Genomic DNA, 23,862 nt, shown 5'->3' on the forward strand with positions numbered 1-23,862 from the left:
CCAGCCCAGGTGTTTTTGTGAGACACTGTCTCAAACAAAAACTAGAAAAGGAGTAGAGACATAGATCAACGAGAAGGCCTTTAGGTAAGGGCTCTAGCTAACTGCCATCAGCCACCAGACCTAGATAGTCTATATGTTGTTATGAGAGGTTTTTTTTTTTTTTGCAGAACCCTTGCACTTGCCTGGGTTAGTTAGAGCCCTTATACTGAGCCATCTCCCCAGCCCCAAGCAGGAGAATCATTGCATTTTTTTTTTTTTTTTTTTTTTTGGCAGAACCCTTGCACTTGCCAGGGAAGCACTTATTCCACTGAGCTATCTCCCCGGCTCTGAAAAGGAAAAGGAGTTCTTAATATACTCATGTCTGTCTGTCTGTCTGTCTTTCTTTCTTTCTTTCTTTTTTTTTTTTTTTTTTTTTGTGACAGGGTGACCTTATACTCACTATGTAGTCCAGCCTGGCCTCGAACTTGTGGTGCTCCTCCTGCCTCAACCTCCTGAATGCTGGGATTATAGCCATGCAGTACCACACCCAGCTAATATACTCATTTCTTACAAGTACAGATTCCATGTACTGATCTTGACAATAATAGCTTGTATTAATGAGAATGATTTTTTCAACTGTTAAGGCAGCTGGTCATGGTGGTGCATACCTGTAATCCCAGCACTCGAGAGGATGAGGGAAGAGGATTGCTGCAAGTTTGAGATCAGCCTGGGCTACAAAATGAGTGGCCAGTCCAAACTGCATAGTGAGACCCTGTATCAAAAAAGACATAATAATGTATTAACTGTCGAGTAAATTGAGAAAAATAAAATCAAGCTATACAAGTTATGAGAATAAAAGAAATACTGATCTTTAGGGTTTCATTAGTGTATTCTAAATTGGTAGCAATTGCAGCCATAAATTGCTGTGATATATCTTAGTTAAATCTTAGCTGTAACTTGTATACATGGTTTTAAATTTTTGTGTACAGTTATATGAAATTAATGTTCTTTTTAAATTTTTTTAAAGACCAACTTCTTCCTTCTGTGAAATTATTGATGTTGGAAATGTATTTTCTGTTAGAAAAGTGTATATACTCTGCAGTCAACACTAGAATTTTTTTTTTCTTTCCCAGCAGTACAAGGCTATGATTTATTTAAATCTTTGAGTCTTACAGTATAAACTTATACTTATCATCTAGCAATCACCTTTTACATATTGGGAAAGACACATTAGTTAAGGCTGACTAAAATGACCACGAGAATTTTTAAAGTGTATAGTTCAATGGGTTTGGGCAAATGAGTTCACCACTTCACTCATGATAATACTTAGAAGATTTCTTTGTGCCTCTTTGCAATCACTCCTTACCCCATTTCTTGTCAAGAAAACCACTAATCTGTTATTTATCACTATTCAGCTTCATATAAGTAGAATTGTTAGCAGGGGTATCAGGGTGTTCTGAGCTCCTCAGGGGTCCCTTCTTGACTCACTGTCCTAAACAAATAATTGGACAAGAAACAAAGCAACAACAGGCCAGCCAAATAGCTCAGCAGATTAAAGTGCCTGCAAACAGGGGCTGGAGGTTCAATCCTAGAGCCTGCCATTCTGGCCCCATCCCCAGGGCACACTGAAACGGCAGTCAAGACTGAGCGTAGTGGCACGCATCTGTAATCCCAGCTCTTGGGAGGCTGTAAACAGGGAGATCACTATGAGTCCGATCTAGTAGTGATACACTCAACACGCTATAGACCCTTTCCTAAAATGCAGAAAAGAAAAATTATTAAATAAATAATCCTTAAAGAAAAAAAAAAAACAAACAGCAGCAAAGTTTTACATTTATTCAAGGTATTAAAGTTAAGAGAAGAAAGAAGTAATTTTTTAAAAAATGTTCTACAGAATGAGTGTAAGCCAATTAAAGTAAGAAAGAAAATATGTTTCTCATGCTGAGAGGCCACTGAAAAAGAAGGCTGCTATCTCTTATACCCTTACTCTAATGTCAGATCTAGGCTGTCCTAGCAAAAACCTTGCTTGACTTTGTGCCAGAAAAATTGAAGATACTATTCTCTGATTGGTGTCAGGTACAGGAAGCCATACTACTACATGTCCTAAATCTCCGTAACTGACAGGTGATGCCCACTTGCCCAGTCGCTTTGCCAAGCCCTCATCTCCTGCCTTAGAATCATACTGTACAAATTCTCTATGTCGGAATTCTTTGCCAAACATTTTTTGAGATTCATCTATGTTGTTTCATGTATCCATTTTTAATTCCTTTTTAATTGCTCAAAAGCTGGGCATGATGGTTCATGTCTATAATACTTGGGAGGCTGAGGCAGAAGGATCACTTTGAGTTTGAGATCACCCAGGGCTACATAAGCAAGTCCAAGGCCAACCTACATTGCATAATGAGACCCTGTTTCAAAAAAAAAAAAACAATAATTAATTTCTCAATGGAATTCTACCTAAAGTTCTGTAGCCAGTACAAAGAAGCCTTAAAATGACAGTAAAGCTTGAAAGTTCATGTATGAAAAAGACAAAAATGTAAATAGCCCAAAAAACAGCTAGTGTATTTACATAATATCAGATAAAGTAGAAACTCTAGTCAGAAGTATGAAGAAAGAGTTCCTAAGGGTCACAGCCCTGAGAAGATAAAATTCTAATCCTTCTATACTTAGTAACATATTACAAATCAGACATTGACAGAATTAAAAGGAGAATTGGACAAATCAACAATCATGATAGACTTTAACACATTTCTTGTAATAACTGAGAGAACATGCACACAGTTGTAAATTTAGAAGGTTAGAAAAACATGGCTAATTAATTTGACAAAATAGGCACACAAAATACTCTACCCATTATATTGACCAAACTGACCATATTTGGAGGCACATCACAAGTTTTTAAGTTTTAAGGGATTCACTGGGGCAAATGGATCATGAGTTGAAGGCCAGTCTGACCAGTATAGTGAGATCCCTTCTGAAAACAAATAATTTTAAAATTAAGAGATTGAAGTCAGGGAGCCTGCCCCTTAGCTCAGTTTTTTAAGTGGCTGCTTCAACAAAGCAGTCAGGCTCAGGTTGCTGTGGTTTGATCCCTGCAACTCAAGCCAGCCAAACCTGCCCTGAAGGCATTTGGAGAAAAAAAAAAAAAAAGATTGAAGTCAGACAGATTATATTCTCTAACCACATCAGAATTGAGCCATAAACCATTTATAGAAGTATTATTAGAAAATTCCTATATGTGTGGAAAATAGGAATAGACTACAGAGTAACCCATTAGAGGTGAAATTACAGTGAAAATTAGAAAATATTTTTTAATTGCATGATAATGGAAATATAATCTACCAAAGCTTTCAAGATATATATAATACCTTACTTTAAAGAAAATGTATGACCTAAAGTGTATGATTAGATAAGAAGTAAAGCTGGAAACTTATAAGTCAGGGCTTTTTTATCTTTTTGTTGTTGTTGTTGTTGTTGTTTTGTATTTTTTAGGGAAGAGTCTACAAGGTGTTCAGGGTCTCACTACTAGATCGGACTCGTAGTGATCTGCCTGTTTGCAGCCTCCCAAGAGCTAAGATTACAGGCGCGCTACCACGCCAGGTCTCAATTGCCATCTCAGTGCGCTCTCAGGGCGAGGCCAGCATGGCAGACCCGGGAATCAAACTTCCAGCTCCTGCGCCTGCTTGCAGACACTTTAATCTGCTGAGCTATTTGACTGGCCCTTCAGCAAACTTTAGAGGGCTAAGTACCACTGGCCTTGTAGGCCAAATGGTTTCTACGTCACAACTACTTAGTGATACATTTTATCCACTAAACTTGAATGTGGGTCCAGTGAGGATGGGGCACAGCTATAATCTCAGCATTGGAGAAGCCAAAGCAAGAGGATCGCTGTGAGTTCAAGACAATCCTGGGAGGCTGGCGATATAGCTCAGCTCATCAGACTAAGTGCCTGCTTAGGCAAGCACAGGGACCAGAGTTCCAGCCTGGCCCCACCCCCGCCCCGGGGCACGCTGATTGGTGGCACACACTAGTAATCCCAGTGCTGGGGAGGCTGAAAACAGGAAGAGCACTACAGAGTCCGAGCTGTGTAGTGAGACTCTGTACCAAATACATTAAAAAAAAAAAAAAAAGACAAGCCTGGGATACATAGTGAGTTCATAATAAAGTTCATCCTGAACTATTTATGTTTACCAAGACTTGTCAAAACCAAAACAAAAAAATTAAAGAGAAACTTAATGACAGTGACTCATCAAACAGACCTGTGGGATGCCATCCAGCTTACTAACAGATATGTCATGAAAGTCCCAGGAGAGGAAAGGACAAAGTACAGAAAGGTTTGAAGAAGCAGTGGCTAAAGATTTCCTAAAATTGATTGTTAATTTACACATTCAAAAAACTAGGTGGATTTCCAAAAAGGATAAATACAAAAGATGCCAAACATGGTGCAACACACTTAGAATTCTAGCACATGGAACTCTGAAGGAGCTCTGTTAGTTCCAAGCCAGTGTAGACTCATAGTGAGCTCAAGACCAACCTGAACTACCCAATGAGACCTGTCTCAAAATCCAAAAACAAAACAAAGAGCTGTACCTAGACTAGTCTTGGTCATTTGCCTGAAAGACCATGGCTTGTCACATGTTTGTGGAAAGAGAACCCTGGAAACAGCTTTGCTTGCAGAGAGATTAAAAGAATCCCTCTCACTGCTGCCCTCAGTAGTGTCCTGTGGCACAGATATCTGAGCTTTTCTCAGGTTCTGCAATATGTTGAATCTCCATGCAGTCTTCAGGTTTGCATTTACTCCATTTAGTTAAGGTGCTTGCTGCCTGTAAATCTGCTGTGTTCAAGAAATTTCTTAAAGTCCCTTGCCTAGTGAAATTTACTTTTCTATTCTTTTTTGTACTTAAGGATAAGTTTGTTTGCTGTCATTTTAGTGGGGTTTCAGGAGATAGTAGTGATTAAGCACCTGGGTTCATTTTGCCAGGTTTACCTAGGAATTCTTTCCTGTGTGCTTACCTGCTCCATAGTTGCTGTATTTGTTAGTCTGCTGTGAAAGATAGCCTTGGTTTAATGGAAAAACCATTGGACTTTAAGTTAAGCAACTTGACTGTGTGTTGGGCACTATAATAAGCATTTTGTGAGATTTTTTTTTTTTTTTCCTCAACTGACCCTCTCAATTACTTGAAGTAGGCACCATTGTTCACTGTTTTTGTTTTTTGTTTTTTTGGGTTTTTTGCAGTAAACTTAGGACCTTGCATTTGCCAGGCAAGCACTTATGCCACTGAGCTACCTCCCTGGCCCTGTTTACCATTTTTAATGTTGAGGAAATAGATACTTAAAGCAGGCATTTAACACCAATAGCCAGTGTCTGTGGTGGAGATAAAATTGAAACACAAGCAGCCTGCCTGGGATCCTGTAGATGGCCCTATTTTAATCTGCTTTCCCTGCCACCACTGCAGCCTTCTTACAGGAACAAAATGATTCATTGATTTTTTTGTTGTTGTTGTTGCTTTTCAAATTGTAGAGCAACAAAGTATATAAGTTTTTTTTAAATTTTTTTATTTATTTGTGTGTGTGTGTGTGTGTGTGTGTGTGTCCAGCTCAGCCCACAGGGGGCAGGGGCTGGCTGTCATGTGGTGCTAGGGGATTGAACCGTGGTCCCTGTGCTTTGCTAAGCTTGTTCTAAGTAGGTGCTTTAGACCACTGAGCCATCTCACCAGCCCCGCAACAAAATATATAGATGTTACCCTTGCTACGCAGCTCAGACTCATCGTGAGCCTCCTGTTGTAGCCTCCCCAGCTCTGCAATTATAGGCATGTGCCACCATGCCCAATTTCCATGGCTGGCACAGCAGGGCTGTCACAGCATGTGGTAGCAGGGATCAAACCTAGGTCCTTGCCCTTGCCAGGCGCGCACTTAGACCTTCAAGCTATTTCACCATCCCAAGGACAGTAAGGATTTTATCAGTGTATTAGTCTAGCCTAGTATTATATCTATTTATTTTCTTTGTTTTTGCTCTTTTTTTTCCTGAGTGGGAGGGTGGGGAAACCAAGAATTGAACTCAGTTCCTTGTGCTTGTTGGGTAGGCATTTGTGCCACTGAGCTATATTCCCAACCCTACTTTTGTTCCTTTTGTTTTTTGAGATGGAGGTCTTACTATGTAGTTCAGAGGATGCCCTTGAACTCACTATATAGCCTAGGCTGGCTTCAAACTGCCTCATCCTTCCTAGTGCTAGGAGTTTACAGATGTACACTGCCATGCCCAACTTCCAACCAAATATTTTAAAGAATTGAAAATCTTGAGCATAAGTTTCAGATTTTCCAGAATATCCTATTGGCAGAAGCATAGTGTCTGGGCACACCCCTGTGATCTCAGCTCCTCAGGAAACTCAGATAAGAGGATGTTAAGTTTGAGACTAGTCAAGGTGCTCTACAAAAGCTTGTTTCAAAAAAACTGGAACTGGGAGATAGCTCAGTAGCATAAGTGCCTGCCTGACAAGTGTCAGATCCTGATTTCAATCCCTAATACTGAAAAAAAAAAACACAAAATCACCAAGGAAACTTGTGACTAAATTGTGGTTTGCTTTGAGAAGGTAAATTTGCATGCCTAGCAGCTATGAACTTGGCTTTAGGCTTAACCCTCTTTAGGCTAAGGTAGAATTAAAGGACTGACTGACTGTACCAGCCTCCTAGTAAAAATGTTCTGTGCTTTGCTGTAGACTGGATCAGTCCTAGAGATGGGCCCATCACCATATCTGACTCCTCTGATGAGGAAGGGATCCCAATGCTGATCACCCCAGCTCCTGAGCAGCATGAAGAGGACCTGGACGATGATGTCATCCTGACAGAAGTGAGTTTTCTTATAATTACCGTGGTGTGGGGCATTATTGCAAGTTAGTGAGCTGATTCTTCAGCTATTCTCTGGGCCTCATAGAACTAAAAATACCCCTCTGCACCTTTCTATATCTCTGAGAAGAGCCCCTTTCCAGTCTACCTCTTGTCCCCTTAGCTTTGTAAGCTGTATGTTTTGTCTTTCTCTGGATTTTTGCACCGTTTTCCCCACATTACATGCACTAGCCCGCACTAATAAATGCTCTAACATTGTAATGTGTCTTACCGTCCAGTAGAACTGATTAACCCATAGTTTCGGAATCATCCTGGGTATTCTTTTGTGTGTGTGTGTGTGTGTGTGTGTGTGTGTGTGTGTGTAGCTGGCTCAGCCTGCCCTGGAGGAGGGACTGGCATGGCATGTGCCTGGGATCGAACCATGGTCCCTGCACTTACCTAAGCAGGCACTCTAGACCGCTGAGCTATCTCACCATCCTCAAGCCTGGGTATTTTTAAACTTTATTTTTGTGTGACTTTTACACTCAGCTTTTCTAGTTCCAAAAGATAATTTCTCTAAATTAAAACAAATCTTCTTGCTATATTTATGTAAGTTTATGCAGTACTGACTCTTTCTAAACCAGAACAAGTTTAGAGTGAGTTTTGTCTTTCCTTGTAATCTAACCATCTTTTATGTGCCTCAGTCAGAGCATTCTGAATTTTTAATATAAATTTCAGACTTTTTGTTGTTTATTCTTAGTTATTTCCTTTTCTGTTACTTTTGTGAGTGGCATCTTTTCCTCTGTTGGATCTTTTAATTTATATTAATCTCACAATTACCTTTTATTATGTATACACAATATTGCATATACAAGGTATATGATGCATACACCTTTTATTGGGTATACACAGTTGCCTTTTGTTGTCTTTTTCAGTTGACTCATAATTTCTTAAGAATCTCCATGTGATCTGTCTGCACTTAAGTTTCTAGTTTTTATACTTTTCTAAATGTGAAACTTCCTAACCACTGATATTAGAATACTTTTAACGTATCTTCATTAAGTGTAATACTGCCCTTTGGCTTGAGGTACCTTTTTTTACATTATGTTAAGAAAATAGCCATTTACTTGTACTATACCTCAAGTTTTCCTTATGAGTGAATGTGAAATTCTGTCAAATTGAATTTCAAAGCCTGTGAAAGTTGTATAATTTTTCTTTGATCTGTTGATGTGGCGAATTATTCTCTGTACAGAGTTCACATGGTCATAGTTTTGTAGTAGGATGTTCATGTGCTGATGGGTTCCATTTGCTAATGTTCTAGTCTTTTTCTTCATAGACCTCATCACTGAGACTGGCCCATAGGCTGGAGTGGGTACCTGACCTTTCCTTGACAACTTGATAAACATGATCCTGATTTTGTGAAAATAGTTTGGAACTTTTCTCTATTCCTTTGCATTTTGAATTCATTGACTAAAATTAAACTAAAGTCCTGTTTTTTCTACTTCTTAATCTATAGTTCCTCTGCATACCCTTCTTATTTTGGCTATTTCTACCTTTTTTTCTTGATTTGATGAATAACTGTTATCTTCTCTTGTTTTTCTTCCTCTTCAGCCAGAGACAGCTTTGAGATTTACTTGGCAGTGCTACCATCTTTTTTTCTCATTCATTGATTTCTGCTTTTGTCTTTAGTATACTTTTTTTCTGCTTAAGTATACTTAACATGTTTCTTCAGGGTTTACAAACCTTTTACTAACTTCTTGAGTTACTCATTCTTTGTTCATTCCTTCACATTATTTTTCTGGTTATGGACTGCAATGTAACATACCACCTCAAGCCAGCCATGGTGGCATACATCTATAATCTCAGCACTCAGAAGACTGTGCCCCTGAAGCAGGCAGATTACTGTGAGTTCGAAGCCAGTTTAGGATGCAAAGTGAGTCGGAGGCCAGCCTGGACTGCATTAGTGAAACCCTGTCTCAAAAAGAAAAAAAAAAAAAAATCATTCTGTTTAAATCTTCAAAACTGAAATCAAGCCCACTATCTGTCCCTTCTTAAATGTTCATTTTATCTTCTTTTATGTTTTATTCTTTAATTTAATATTCAGTTTAATCTCTGGTTTATTCTAGCTATTTGCTTTTGACCTGTTTTCATTAATTTCTCTCTTCAGGTATATTTATTTAAAATGTTCTACGTCTTATCTATTGGTTCCTTATCTTATGAAGTATATTTTTTCTTTTGCATTTGAATTTGCATTTGATCCTTATATTTGTCTGCTGAAATTCCCAGTCTAATCTGTTATGTCCTTATACATGCTAAACATTGTTTAGAATCCAGGTCCGACAATTCTGCTGTATAAATCTCAGTAGTTTTTTCCTGGGGTCTGTTACTTGTTTTGGTTTTCAGTGATCACATTAAGTTCTTTTATGTCTATTTTTTTATTGTGTGTGAGTCACAGTATATGAAAAATTTGAGATTCTAGATATCTTTCTCCACCGAGGACCTGCACTTAGATTAAAGGTACAGGAAGTCCCAGAGACAGGGAGCTGATTTTCAATTCCTGGGGTCCAGAGCATGTTTCCTGTTCACTGTGCAGTGGTGTTACCTCCAGAAACTCACCATGGGGCTTGAGATTTGTCAGGACCTTCCCCTTTTGCTGAGTTTTAAATTCCAGTTTTTGTGTCCTTAGCCCCACAATAACAATATCAGAGGCCTTGTTCATCTGCTGATTGTTCTGTCAGGTCTGGAGTTGGCAGGTGCATATTTTGTTAATAAGTGCCTCAATGGAGCCCATTTTGCTAGGTTTCCCCTCCTGCATCATGCTTATAGCAAATGTTTTTGTCTCACTTTGTTGTGCTCTAATATTCTGACCAGGGATTCTACATTTCTGGAGAAGCGTTGTGTGAGTAATACATGTGCCATTGCTAGATTCACAGGCCCCCTTGACTGGGTGCCACTCAGTAACAGTGCCTGCCTAGCATACTGTGCCAAGGCCTATGTCCCACCTCAGCATAGGGGAAAAGAATTCTTTTTTTTTTTTTTCCTTCAGTATTGGACTTTGAACTTACTGCCTCTTACATGCTGTGTAAGTGCTCAAGCCCCTGAACTACATCTCCAGCCCTTTCTATTTTACTTTTTAAAATAGGTTGTTAAATTGCTCAGGCTGGCCTCAGATTTGCAATCTCTTGCCTCAGCCTTCAGAGTAACTGGGATTACAGGTGTGCACCACCACACTTTGGCTTCCCCTTAGGTCATGATTTGCACTTTCTGAGTCACTGTTTTCTCTCTCTCTCTCTCTCTCTCTCTCTCTCTCTCTCTCTCTCTCTCTTTTTCTTTCTTTTAATTAGTACTAGGATCAGACCCAGCACTTTCCCACTGAGCTATATCTCCAGCCTTTTTTTATTTTGAGACAGGGGCTTGCTAAATTATGCAGGCTGTGCTGAAGTTTTTTTATTCTCCTGTTTCAAACTCCCAAAGTGTTAATATTTCCTTTTTTTTTCTTTCCTATTTTTCTCTCAACACATCTTCATTATATAGTTGGTTCTATTTAAAGAGTGTTTTAAATTTCATAGGTGAGTTGATAATTGATTGATTGAGACAGGCTGGTCTCAAATTTGCCATCTTCTTGCCTCAACCTCCCAAATGCTAGGATTATACAACTTTCATTTCTTTGTGTGGGGTGGGTACCAGGAATTGAACTCAGGACATTTCACTTGCCAGGTAGGTACTATGCCACTGAGCTATATCCCCAACTCCCTAATTATGTTTCTTTTTCTTTCTTACTTTCTTTTTTTTTTTTTTTTTTAATGTGTTTAGTACAGGGTCTCACCACACAGATCAGACTTGTGGTGATCTTCCTGTTTTCAGCCTCCCAAGTGCTAGGATTACAGGCACTCATGGGGATCAAACCCTGGTCCCTGCATCAATTATGTTTCTTAATGTTATATTTTGTTCTTAGTTCTTTCAGGGAGGCTGAGGTGCTCCTCTGTATGCTTCTTATTTTTACTGATTTTCATACATTCTTTGCATCTTTAAGGTCTTTATTAGGAAGGTGTGTGGCTTCTATAGTTTTATTCTTTTAAATTTTTCTAGTAGTTGCTTTTACACTTTCAAGTGCTATCTTTGTCTTCCTCACCTGCTTACCATATGCAGGTGTATCTTTTGACACTCAACTTCACTTTCTCTGTCAGCTTTTAGCACATAATTATTTCTACAAAACCTGAATTTGAAACATTTCAATTCCCAGATTTTATAACAGTGAGCTAATTATTTGATTACTTCTTTTTGTGTTCTTGGTTCTGTGTTTGTCAAGGTTTTATGTGCTCTGTCACCCTAATATTATAATATATATGTGACATCTATCATTTCTTCTTATAGAATACTGAGATGCCTGTGTAGTTTCTGTGCTGGTTGTTTTTGTTATTATTCAGCTTTGACTGGCACATGGTTCTTCGGCACTAGCTCTTTGTAGGTGGTTCTTCTGAGCAGTTGGACTCAGGAACTGTGGGTTCTCAGGAACTGTCTACATGCATATATACCTATGTTTATCTGCTTCTTAGCCCTCATAGTGATTGCTGGCCCAGAGCTGCTAAGTGTTCTCTGCCCCTGTCTTTTTGACAGCTTGCTGCCCCAAAAGATACTTTTAAGATGGAGTCTCGCCATATTGTCCAGGCTATACTCAAACTTGGGTTCTTCTGCCTCTGCCTCCCCCAGAGGGTCTAACCTCAGAACCTCTCTGCTGCTATATAGGTAGAGGTTCTGGTGGTCCCAACACCCATTCCCACTGTTCCAAAAAAGAGATTGTTAGTTTTTGCTGCCAACAGGCCATGTCTTGTCTTAGTCTGTAGCTCATAGCACTTTTAAGCTGCTCCTTACATGTAATGTGATTTGTAATGACAGATGTCCACATATTCATCAAAGATTTTCAGTTATGTGACTCATTGTGTCCTTTGTTTTGTCAGAGAACAATAAGGTTAGAGACATTTTTATTTCAGTGTCTTAAAATTAAGAGTCTATTGTGGGGGGCCGGGAGATGGCTCAGTGGAATAAGTACTTCCCTGGCAAGCGCAAGGGCCTGAGTTCAATCCTCAGTTCTGCAAAAAAAAAAAAAAAAAAAAATTAGGTGTCTATTGCAATTTGCCTTTTGCTTACTTGATTACTTTCAGTGTAGAATTTGAACCAATACTGCTCAAGTTCAAGTTCCTCTTCACTAGCCCCTTCTCAAGGAATATCTCAGAGGAACTATTGCGGGAAAGAGCACAGTTCTAGAAATGATTTGTTGTATATTTTTATTTTTAATAAACAATCAGGTCCGGAGAGATAGCTCAGTGGTCTAAGCACCTGCCTGTCAAGTGCAAGGACCCAGGTTCAATCCCCAGCACACCAAGCACACCATGCATGCCAAGCTGAGCCACTGAGACTGGGCATGGTGGTGCACACCTGGTATCCCAGCTCTGGGGAAGCTAAAACAGAAAGATCACGACGAGTCTGAGCTCATAGCAAGGCCCTATACCAAGTACATAATTTTTTTAAATTCAAAATAAATAATCCTTCGTGTATGTATAGTTTTGCAACTTGCTTTTCTTCACTTAATGACACTTCTTGATGAGAATTCCACTTCAGTACATACAGAGCTACCTCTTTTTGGTGGCAGTGATGCTGGGGGTGATCATAGAGTATTTTGGTGATCAACTAAGTAATAGTTTACTTAAAGCTTAGGAAAAACCTTTAGACTGTCAGTAATTCTTTTTATGCTACAAGCAATTAGCAATATGTATCCTTGTGTATGATCTTTTCAGGTGTTGATAGAATAGATGTGAAAAAGTGATCCTGACTAATCATAAGTATATACTTCTTGTACTTTAATAAATGGTACCAAATTACTCTCCTAAATGATAGTATGCAAGTCCTCACACACATCTGCACATCTTCATCAGTGCTTAATATTACATAAGGAAAAAGTTGTCTTGTTTTAATTTTCATTTTACTAATGAGATTTTGGTTCTTTTCATATGTTTATTTGGCATTTTTTTTGTTACTCTGCTGTAATAGCATTCTTTATTTCTTTTATTAAACAGTTAATTTTGTTTTAGCAATCTTAACAATTAAAATATAATTCAAATTATAACTTCAATTTATGAATAATTACTTCAAATCTTATAGATCTATAATATAATTTCAATGTTAAGATAAATGTGAAGAGTAGGTTTCTTTAAGAGGAAGGATTTTTTTTTCCTATCCTATCTCAGAAGCTCAGTATTAAATACATAAGGAGGCACAGACATAGGAAAAAAATTGAATTGTTACTAAAATTTCATTTTTTCTTAGACAAATAGACCTCAGACTTCACGACCCAATCTCATCAAACCAGCTGCCCAATGGCAAGATCTGAAAAGATTGGGAGAAGAAAGACCTAAGAGGTCTAGAGCAGCATTTGAATCAAATCAGAGCAGCTATTTTTCAGTGTGTAACAACCCATTATTTGATTCTGGGGCACAGGATGATTCTGAGGATGACTACGGTGACTTTCTGAATCTTGGGCCTCCTGGAGTCTCTGAGTTCACTAAACCAAAAGGTCAAACAAAAACAGAACCCAAACCTGGACCAAGTCATAACCAAGCAGTAAATGACATTGTCAATTCCAGATCAGACCAGAAAATCATTATCTTTGGAGAAAGTGACCTTCTTTTCCCAGAAAGTGATCGTTTGGATACTGAGAACCAGTCATCTGAAGACTCAGAGCAAGAGCTTTTTTCAGATCTGGGAAAATCAACTTCCCTGGGAGGTGATCAGGACATCGAAGAAGACTGCTGGCTCAATCATCCCTACTTACAGTCTCTAAACCAACAGCCACGTGATGTAGCAAACCGAGTTGTTCTCCAGGAGCGGCAGTCTGGAGGAGAACTGGGCCCCTTTCTGTTTCAGCGGGAACTCCCAGGGCCCACTTTTCCAAGGCCAGAGGCCCAGCAAGATGGGATTTTAAGCTCTGTTGCTCGTCAGCCTGCCCACCTAAGAGAGCTTGAAGACCAACAGTTAGCAATCGATGACGAAGAGCCAGGGCCAGCCTTTCCCCTGCAAGGGTCTCAGGAGGCCAGTTTGGAAAACCTCTGGAGGCAAGACCCTCCTGAGGCAGATCAAGAACTCATTGCACTATTAGTGAAAGAAACAGTAAGTGTTGCTTATCTTTATTACTATTTTAGACATACTGAATTTGTTTCATTGCAGAAACCAAAAAAAATGCATGTGTAAACTTCATTTTCTTAAGGAGCTTGTATCTAGATGTAGAGAATAAAAGAAAATAAACTCTGAAGACAGAAAAATCGAATGAGGATTCCTTAATCTATACATAACTTCCAGGAAGCTCTCAAGGGTGCTAATGATCTACCATGGTGCTAATGCTGTCATTGCCGTTTTTTCAGAGTCCTTGAACTCACTCCAAATTTAGACCCTTGAAAGAAGTTACTGGGTTACCCAGAGCTGTGCTGTCCAACACAGCATCCATTAGCCTGTGTGACTATTTATGTTTAGGTGTTTTACAGTTAAGTTACAAATTAAGTTTGCAAGGACATCAGTACTATTTTAGTTTCAGTAGGCACACAGGACTTACAACAAGCACAGACTAGGAGCTTTCCATCATCTCGCGGCACTCCGTCAGGTGCCAGTCATTAGGGTAACGTGGGCCTCTGTGTCCATAGTCTGCAGTTTGCCTTTGAGTGAGTCTCCTTAGCCTGCTTCACCCAGGTTTTCATCTGACCTGCTCAGGTGAGCTTCTAGAGGGCAGGCCTGAGATTAAACCTTGTCTTTGGACTTCCTTGCTTGGCAGAGATGCTCAGTATTTGTAGAAAAATGAAAGTGAATATGCAGAATGGTGCAGAGGACCTCTGTGACCTTTCTAGATTATCTTTTGTCTAGGTGGTAAAACTGAGAGCCAGTGTTGAAATTTAAGTGATACAGAGCTATTTTTCAGCTCTCATTTCTTGGTTATTAGCCATTTTCTTTCTGGTTTGTTTTGTTTTGTGTATTTTTTGTTTGTACAAAGTCTCACTACACACTGGGGCTTGTAGCAGTCCTCCTGTTTTCAGCCTCCATAGTGCTGGGATTACAGGCATGCGCCACCATGCCTGGTCTTGGTAGCTCAGCATGCCTGGGGGCAGGAGAGGGAGAGGGTGGCATGTGTTGTTGGTACTGGGATTGAACTCAAGGCCTTGTGCTTGCCAGATGCTTATCCTACTGAGCTGTCTCCCCAGCTTTTCTTTTCTTTTTCTTTCTTTTTTTTTTTCCAGAACCAGGGATTGACTTCAGACCCTTGTGCTTGCCAGGGAAGTGCTTATTCTACTGAGCTATTTCCCCAGCCCCCTTTTTTTATTTATCTGGGGTTTTTTTGCCCCCACTTTTCTTTCCGTTATTGTCACATGGTTTTTAATGACTTCAGAACTATCTAGTGAATAAAAATTTGTATTCCTTTCCAGGAAGTAAGATTTCCAGATGTAGCAAATGGGTATGTTGAAGAAATAATTCATTTGAAGAATTATTATGATTTGAATGTGTAAGTATTCCACCATGCCATTTTTCTTTCTTTTTCTTTCTTGTAATAAAATATAACATTAGCTTTATTATTTTAACTGTGTGTGTGTGTGTGTGTGTGTGTGTGTGTTTGGACTGGAAATTAAAATGAGCCTTAACACTTTTTTTTTTTTTTTTAATTTTGAGACAAGGGGCTGGGGGGATAGCTCAGTAGAATAAGTGCTTGCCTGGCAAGCGCAGGGTCCTGAGTTCAATTCCCCAGTACCAAAAAAAAAAATTTTTTTTTTGAGACAGAATCTTGCTAAGTTACACAGTGTTCAAACTTGTACAGTCCTGTTTGTCTCCCAGAGTACCAGGACTTAGAGGTGTACATCACCATAGCTTACTTTAACCATTTTTCAATGTAAAGTTCAGTGGTATTAAGTACATTGACATTATTATGCAGCCATTACCATATCCTTCCCTAGCACTCTTCTTATCCCAAAACAAAACTGTACCCCTTAAATACTGACTCCTCATTCCTTCCTCTCTCAGCCCCCCCATCACCATTCTAATTCCATCTCAGTGAATGCCTCAGCTGGCTATCTCATGTGAGTGGAACTATATAGTTGACGGCTCTTTCTGACTGGCTTATATTGCTTGGGACTTTTTAATGCTCTTGTTAGTTCTAGCATTAGTCATATACAGAATTGTCTGGGTCTTAAGGAATTCTGTAGACATATTGTGATGTCTAATTGCGTATTTTTTATTTTTACAGAAAATAAAAAATAATAAAAATGTTAGAAATGATACAGAATTTCACTAAACAAAATGATAATAATTCAACAGTGGTTGTTAGATTGCATATTGTCTTCAAATTAGTATTCAGATTACCAGATAAAAGCTTGCAAAATTGATCAAAAAAATTAAAAAGAAAAAATAACAAGTATTAACTGTTCAATAGACCAGCAGAAATCAGCAATAGTTATCAAAGTTATCCTGTGTATATACATACATATACATGTATATACATGTATTTTTCCCCTTCTTTCTTTTCTCCTTTCCCCATCGAAGTTGTTCCTTCCCTGTGAACATTTTCTCTCCCTTTCACAGTATCTATTGTACTTTGTGGATTTTATTTACTGTTTTAGGTTCTTAACTAGGGAGACAATGTAATGTTCACACATTCAGGTCTAATTTATTTCACTTATAAGTATGGCGCCTAGTTATTTTTGAGCTTTGATCTTACCTGTGTTTTCATCAAGATGATTTTTTTTCCCTACAGTTGTAACAGAAAATATTCTGTAAGCATTCTGCCTATTTGCAGAAATACATGGAAGCATCTCTTCAGCTTTTAGTATAAAAGTGGCACTTTAAAAAATTTAGTGTATTGAAGTATACAAAATAAAAAGTAAGTCTCTTTCCTGTTGTGTTGTAGTCTTTCTCTTCATTCTAATCTGCAGAAGTGAAAGTTTTAAGTTTGTAGAAGGTAGAGTTGAAATTACTCATAATTTTCAGAGTTAATACATACATTTTTTAATTAAAAGAATAGTTTAATGCCAGGTGTGTTGCCACATGCTTATGATCCTAACACTTTAAGAGGCTGAGTCAAAGGGATCACGTGTTTGAGCCCAACCTGGATAGCTTAGAGATAGAGAATTAGCAAGGTCCTGTCTTAAAACACAAATTTTAAAACTGCTGGAGATAATAGCTCAGTGCAGAGGTTCTAGATTCAGTCTTAATACATACCTGGAAAGAACAAAAAGGGTAGTATATTATACCCTTGTCCTCAGAAGTATCATGTCTTACTCTGTAGTTGTCAGCCAGGGTACAAATAAATCTATTCCCCTGAAGACTTAAAAGAGAAGGTCCCCCTTTTTTCTGCTTCTCTGCTCAACAGAAGTTCTTTTTTCTAATTTGTACAACACATTGGTGCCACCTCTATCTAGAAACAGCCAGCTACCAGGTTTTCAACCAGGATTGGATCAAGTTTAGTATCTTTCTTAATCTAGAGTGGTTCCCTGGTTACTTTTTTAAAATATCATTAATTTTTCTTCCTAGTGTTTTACCGTAAAAAGTTAAAAGATGTACAGCCAAAGGTTTGGTGATACATGCCTATAATTCCAGTTACTCAGGAGGCTGAGGCAAGAGAAGCACAAATTCAAGGCCAGGGTGGGCAATTTAATGAGATTCTGCTTCAAAATAAAATAATGTAAATGGCAGGGGATGTAGTTTAGTGGCATAAGAGTACTTGCTTGGCTTGTTGTGAGGCCCTGAGTTCAATCCCAAGTACTAGGGAAAAAAAAAGTTGAAAAAACTTTTTGATGAGCACCTGTATACTGCTTACCCAGATTATCTGTTACTCTGCTGAAAGGAAGATTTTCCCTTTTACTTCCTGCTCTTCAAATAATAATAGTTATTATTTTGTACATACACACACAAATTTAAGGTCTTTAAATGGTATTTTAAAATCAGTTACAGAGCTGGGTATGGTGGCACATGTTCATAATCCCAGCACTCAGAAGGCTGAGGCAAGAGGATCTCATCTCAGAGTTCAAAGCCAGCCTGAACTACATAGTAGAACTTGTCTTTAAAAAAAAGAAAAAAATATGATTATTTGCTTCTTGATACTCAAAATTTCCCAGATTTGGCCAATTTTGGTGTGATCGCATTAATCTTTGAGCACTTTATTATTTCTTGAAGTATCATGGTACCCAGGTTTGCCTTAGACTTGCTCAGACCTGGCATCTGTTACTACCTAAGAAACACAAAGGTCTGTTTTTTTCCTTCTCTGGTGGTTAGTTGGTTGCTTGGTTGGTTGGTTTAAGACAGGGTCTCTCCATGTTGGAACCAAGGTGAGGCTTGAGCTCCCAGAGTTGAGCAGTCTTTCCATCTCAGCCTGCCAAGTGCTGCCACTGTAGATATGTGCCCTGTGCCTGGCTTAAACCCAAAACTTTTAGAAGCAGGAGCATCTTATGGCTTGTTATGTTCACCCTTGGAACCAGCATGTTCTTTCACTGGCATCTGGGTGAGAAAAGAAAAGGAGTGGAGAAGGGCACTTTTCCTCTGTTCTCCTCTTGGCAAACCTTTGTTAATTATTTTCTCTGTTGACATTGGGCAAGAACTGAGGAGAAAAAAGTCAAGTGAGAATTAGAATTAGACACCTAGCCAGGGTTGGGGTCATCCTACAAATCTTCAGGAACAAAGGAAAAATGCCAGTGCTAACGAACAGGAGCCTGGATTACCCTGTGGGCTGCTGAGCACCCAGGCTATCATGGCCACTGTGAGATCATCCCCAGTCCAGTTGTCTGATTTGGTTCTGTTGCCAAGTGAAGAGCTTAGATAGTTGACCTGGCTTAAGTCTGGGTGAGGATGCATTCATGCATATTAGTGTAAGCTACATGGCTGACCCTCAGAGAAGTGTGGTGGCAATGTATCAAAGAGACAAGGTTAGTGGGTTTTTAAGAAGAAAATCTGCTCATAAGAAAGCATGGCCTGTTCATCAGTCTTGCAGTTGGCTAAATAGTAAATAACTCAGTTGGTTCATAGGAGTGTATATTACCACAGCTTATAAAAAATAATACCAAAAGATCTTTCATATTTCATGTATTTACTATTACCAAAGTTTTAATTTTAATTGTGAATATATATTTTTTTCAACTTGTTATTTATCATTTTCTTGGTGGAGAATAGCTACATTTTTCAGCTGGGATTGTATTTCAGCACTAGAGCTCTTGCCTAGTGTACATGAAACCCTCACTTCAAGCCCCAGGGGAAAGAGGAAAGAAAAGCTGCTTTTCTTCTAAATTCTCTAGTTCCATACACTTTAACTAGTAGCATTTTCAGTGACTTCATCACATCAGTCCCCAAGTAATAGATGAATTCAGAGGCATTTCCATTCATCAGTATGTTCATTACATTTATATGTCTGTCTGTCTGTCTGTCTGTCTGTCTGTTTTGGTGATACGGTCTTGCTATGTAATCTAGGTTGGCACTGAACTATCTGCAATCCTCCCAAGCACTGGGATTACAGGCATGTGCCACCATGCCTGGTCATTGCTTTTTAAACTAGCAAGCAAAACAAAATCCAGTGTAATTTTTTTCACAATAATTATTTGTGTTTTTATTAGTATATGTTTATAGTATATAATAATTACATTTATTGTGGGGAGGTGGTCCATGTACACACACATTTAATTCTTTTTATATCCTTCTACCCCCCCCCCCTTAAAATTACTTAGTTTTTTGGGTCTGCAAACACCTTAATTCCTTGATGGGCCTGTTGTCCTATGTCACTGGGGACTTTATTTTTACATTTGAATCACGGGGTAGATATGGGATTTAGAAGCAGTATGAAAGTAACGTCATATGTTGTTGCAGACTTTGTAATTTTCTTCTGGAAAATCCAGATTACCCAAAGAGAGAAGACAGGATTATTATCGATCCCAGCAGCAGTCTGCTCGCCAGCCAGGATGATACAAAGGCAAGTGTCCTGTAGGAACTACTCTATTTTTCCATCATCTCTATGCTTTGTCAGGACACATTTTTAAAAGGCCAGCAAGAAAAAATAGGATTTTAGAATGCAGTTCAGTGGAATCTCCACCCTTAAGCCACTGTGGGATATATTTAAGTCCTCTTTCGTTGTTACTCTTATCTTCCCTTTTCCACGAAGAGTGAAGCAAATTTTCCTCATTTTTAATCTCATAAAGCAAGTTGCCCAAGGAAACAGAGTTGTCATGACTGTTTGTATTGTTTTAGTAGTTTTTTAAACATTTTATGTTGAAAATTTTCAAACATACAGAAAAGTTCAAATATTTCACATTGATCACCTACTCAGCCACCACCAGTACTTCCAAAAAGTTAACCTTTTACTATATCAGCTTTATTGCACCTCTTTCCTCTGTCCATCTGCACATCTTTATTTCATTTCATGACAGTGCATTTCAAAGTAAATTGCAGGAATGTTAGTACAGTATACTTCCATGGAAACACTTCTGTGCACAAATCATTACTCGTAGCTTAATATCTGATGATAATTTTTGCAAGATTTGTGTATAGTGCATGTAACTTTAATCAAATCTTATATGAAGATGTAAGCAATTAACTTTTAAAACCTATAATCTTTGTCTTCATGTGTGATCTAAATTAGCATTCATTATGTTGTATACTAAAGGAAAATATAGTTCAGAATTAACTGCATGAAGAACTAGTAATTGGTCCTTCTGCCCCCCCCCCAAATTATTTTTACTAACTCTTATACACTCTAGCAGGGAGGGAAAAAGATGACTTTTTCTGGACATTTTGAGGAGGGAAAGATTGGGTTCAAACAGCTAAATTTCTTTAGTAGTTTTAACTAATAAGTCTTAGACTGCAGACAGCTGCTCTACCATTTCTCCATCCCTCTTACAGGGCTAACTTCTAGAGTGATTATGAAACCAAACAAGATTATCCTTTCCTGTAATATATAATTGTTAAAATGATTTTCTCCTTTTGGGAAATATACTGTCCAGCATTCTTATTTTGTATTTCTTATTTCAGTTGCCTAAAATAGACTATTTTGACTATTCCAAACTCAGTCCACTTGACCAGCGCTGCGTCATCCAAGCTGCTGACCTCCTGATGGCTGACTTCAAAATGCTCAGCAGTCAGGACATCAAATGGGCCCTGCATGAGCTCAAAGGACACTATGCAATCACCCGAAAGGTGCGCTTCTTCTTCTGTTGGGGTCACTTCTTTGACTGCTTTGCCCTGTGATACAGAACAATGAGTTCCATTTTAAGACATTGGAATGTTAGTCAGTTAGTCGGTCCTGACTGGCTGCAGATAAGGTAAAGATAATAGAAGAGGTATTTGCTGGTCAGGAAAAACCAAAAGGAAAGAAATGCTAGAACAGAAACAGAAATTCTAGTTTGAGGCCGGGGAGATAGCTCAGTAGAGTAAGCGCTTGCCTGGCAAGCACAGGGTCCTGAGTTCAATCCCCAGAACCGCAAAAGAAAAAAAAATTCTAGTTTCAGCAGAAAGATCTGGAGGACAATACACTTTAGTGTGGAATGCATAGTAAAAAGGTATGAAAGATTGCTCTTCCCCTTTTTGCTTTGACTTGTGACCAATTACATAGCTTCTCTGAGGTGACTCCTTCCAGTTACATGAGGTGAGGTCTGTCAGGAGCCAGAAACATAGTAGTGCCCGGTAATGGTGGTCTACTTCAGAGTAGCATAGGCAGCTCCCAACAACCCCAACATTTCCCTCCAAGGCCCCAAATAAGACAATACATGAAGGCCCTGTTCTTGGACAAGGACAAGTGCTGGTGACTGGTGGGTATCACAGGCATGCTCTGTTAGCAAGATCTGCTCCACAGAGTCCATGGCATCACTGTAGTCAGAACAGAACATGAATGTACGTATGTAGTTCATTTCTCCTGCTATTAAATCTTCTGCCGAAGTGCTTGTGATCCCCAATAAAGATTGATTCCTGCCTCCCACCCAAAGGACAAAGGTGGAGTTATTTTAATCGTTCAGATACCCACTGGGTCTTTCTTGAAGGAGTCTGAGCCCCAGGTAAAGATAGCTCATTCTGAGTCTAAGTCAAGCCTCACCATTGCTGAGAAGATCCAGGCAACTGCCAAGAAATGCCTAGGTAGAATTATTCTGAGGGCAAAAGTTAGCACTTTTTATATCTGAACCTCATTCCCTATGCTATAACGTATGGAATGCCATAGTTGAAAATTGACTAAGTCCCAAAGGAGCAGTCACCATGCAGTAAGGGCTCTATGCTGCTGTAGGCTGCACCTCCCTCCTCACTGCCCAGGCTGAGGCAAATGGTAGAGATCCCCCTGAGAGCAAGAGCTGCACTTGGAGGGACACCCCTTCACAGGCCCAAGGTCTGGTCTTCCATGGTCTGTTCTTTTGTGCAGGGTAGACTTTGTGGCTGTGTTGCAGCTAATCAGTAAGTAAATCTATAGTCCTGAGGCAGTTTATAGATGGGGTTTATCCAGATGATCTCTTGCATGCCTTTCAGTGGCTTTCATTCTATGTTTTGTGGAACACTTACTGCTTGCAGAGCTATTTCATTCTTGTGTGCAACTTCCCTGTCCCCTTCCTCATACTTGTATCATTTATATTTTAATAAAGGCATCTGCTTGTTTGTGGGTAGCTTGGGAATTACATGGGCTTTGAAATGGAATGAGCTAGACTGTTTAAATTAAAGTGTTTCAGAGGATATGCTCTCAGGCAGAAGCTAATGCATGATGTGACTCCTTGGGACTTGGGACTTGTTCTTGCATACAGCACATACAGTGAGTGCACAAGAATTCTGCTGTATAAATGGTGACAGGGGTGTGGACAGAAGATATGACACACCCAGAGATGTTTTTGAGTTACATCAATACCACTGCCTCTGTGCTGCCCCAAACAATTCGGGGGAGTTCATGTCTATTATGAAGACTGAGTCATGTCTGAACTCGCTTTTTGGGGGTGTTTTTGTTTTTGTTTTTGTTTTTGTTACTGGGGAGTGAGACCTGGGCCTCTATAGTGAGGTACATCTGCAGTGCCCTGTCCCCTACTTTGTATGTTCATTTTTAAGTGTAAGACAGGATTTTGCTACAAGTAGCCAATTTGTCTGGCTGGGTTCCAACTTACAACCTTCTGCCTCAGTTTCCCAGAGTGCTAAAATTACAGATTTGTACCACATGGCTGACTTTTCACTTTTTATAGTAAACATCCTACATATGTTACCCATCATTCAGCTTTGGAACTTAACTTATACTCATTTTTTGTTTCATCTCTGGCACTGCCCTTTTTCTTTCTTCCCTTACAGTTTTTTAAAGCAAGTTACAAATTTATTTATGTTTATTACCATTAAATGATAATGTAGTTTAAGTCTTTTATAATCTGTGAATTGTTACTCCTTTTTTTTTTTCCTTACAGTTTTTGGGAAAATGTATTTGTTGTTTATCCTATACATTTTGAGAAACTGGATTTCTCTGACAGCACCCTCACAGTGTCATTAACTGGCCTGTGTCCCCTGAATTTCCTACAGATTGATAGTTAGATCTAGAATCTTCATCAGATATAGGTTTGATTGTTTTTTTTTTCTTTTTGCCTTTGATTTAATTGCTGTTCCACTACTTGTTATTCTGTGATTAGAGCAAGTGTCTTAAACTTGCTGGACTTGTTTTCTTGTAATGAAGAGTTGATCCCTTACAGGCTATGACAAGAATTAGAGAATAGTTTTCAGCTCTGAATTCAAAACAGAGAGGACCATCACCCAGAGAGGGCTGTCACCTGGGCTCTGTGGAAAGTCTCCTATAGTTGGGCGTCTTGATGAGTCCCATGCAGCCTGCAATATTTCTTTTTTGTTTTTTTTTTTTTTTTTTTTTAATAGCCAATTCTTTTTATTATGCATTATGAGCTAAAGCCTGTTTTGTGCATATTCTATGAATTAACTTGTTTTTTTTTTCTTTTTTTTTTCTACAGTTTTATTGATAAACATATAGCAATGAGACAGTTTCAAATCAAATCGGAAGTACAGTTTCAACAAATAATACACTGCATATATTATTCT

The 23,862-nt window shown here is 38.8% G+C and overlaps 1 protein-coding gene across 2 annotated transcripts in view; it reads left to right on the forward strand.

Moving 5' to 3' along the window:
* Positions 1-23,862, forward strand: part of Rnf216 (ring finger protein 216) — a 170,848-nt gene that overhangs the window by 21,205 nt on the left and 125,781 nt on the right. Inside the window, exons 3-7 of one of the 2 annotated variants that reach the window (XM_004629597.3) lie at positions 6,696-6,826; positions 13,126-13,965; positions 15,267-15,343; positions 19,681-19,783; positions 20,839-21,003. In XM_004629597.3, the coding sequence (XP_004629654.1) occupies positions 6,696-6,826; positions 13,126-13,965; positions 15,267-15,343; positions 19,681-19,783; positions 20,839-21,003 (1,316 nt within the window). The remainder of the gene's footprint in view (positions 1-6,695; positions 6,827-13,125; positions 13,966-15,266; positions 15,344-19,680; positions 19,784-20,838; positions 21,004-23,862) is intronic. The other variant, XM_004629598.3, reaches the window with a different exon arrangement.

Source organism: Octodon degus, unplaced genomic scaffold (assembly GCF_000260255.1).
Source record: "Octodon degus isolate 3935 unplaced genomic scaffold, OctDeg1.0 scaffold00031, whole genome shotgun sequence".
Classification (NCBI taxonomy): Eukaryota; Metazoa; Chordata; class Mammalia; order Rodentia; family Octodontidae; genus Octodon; species Octodon degus.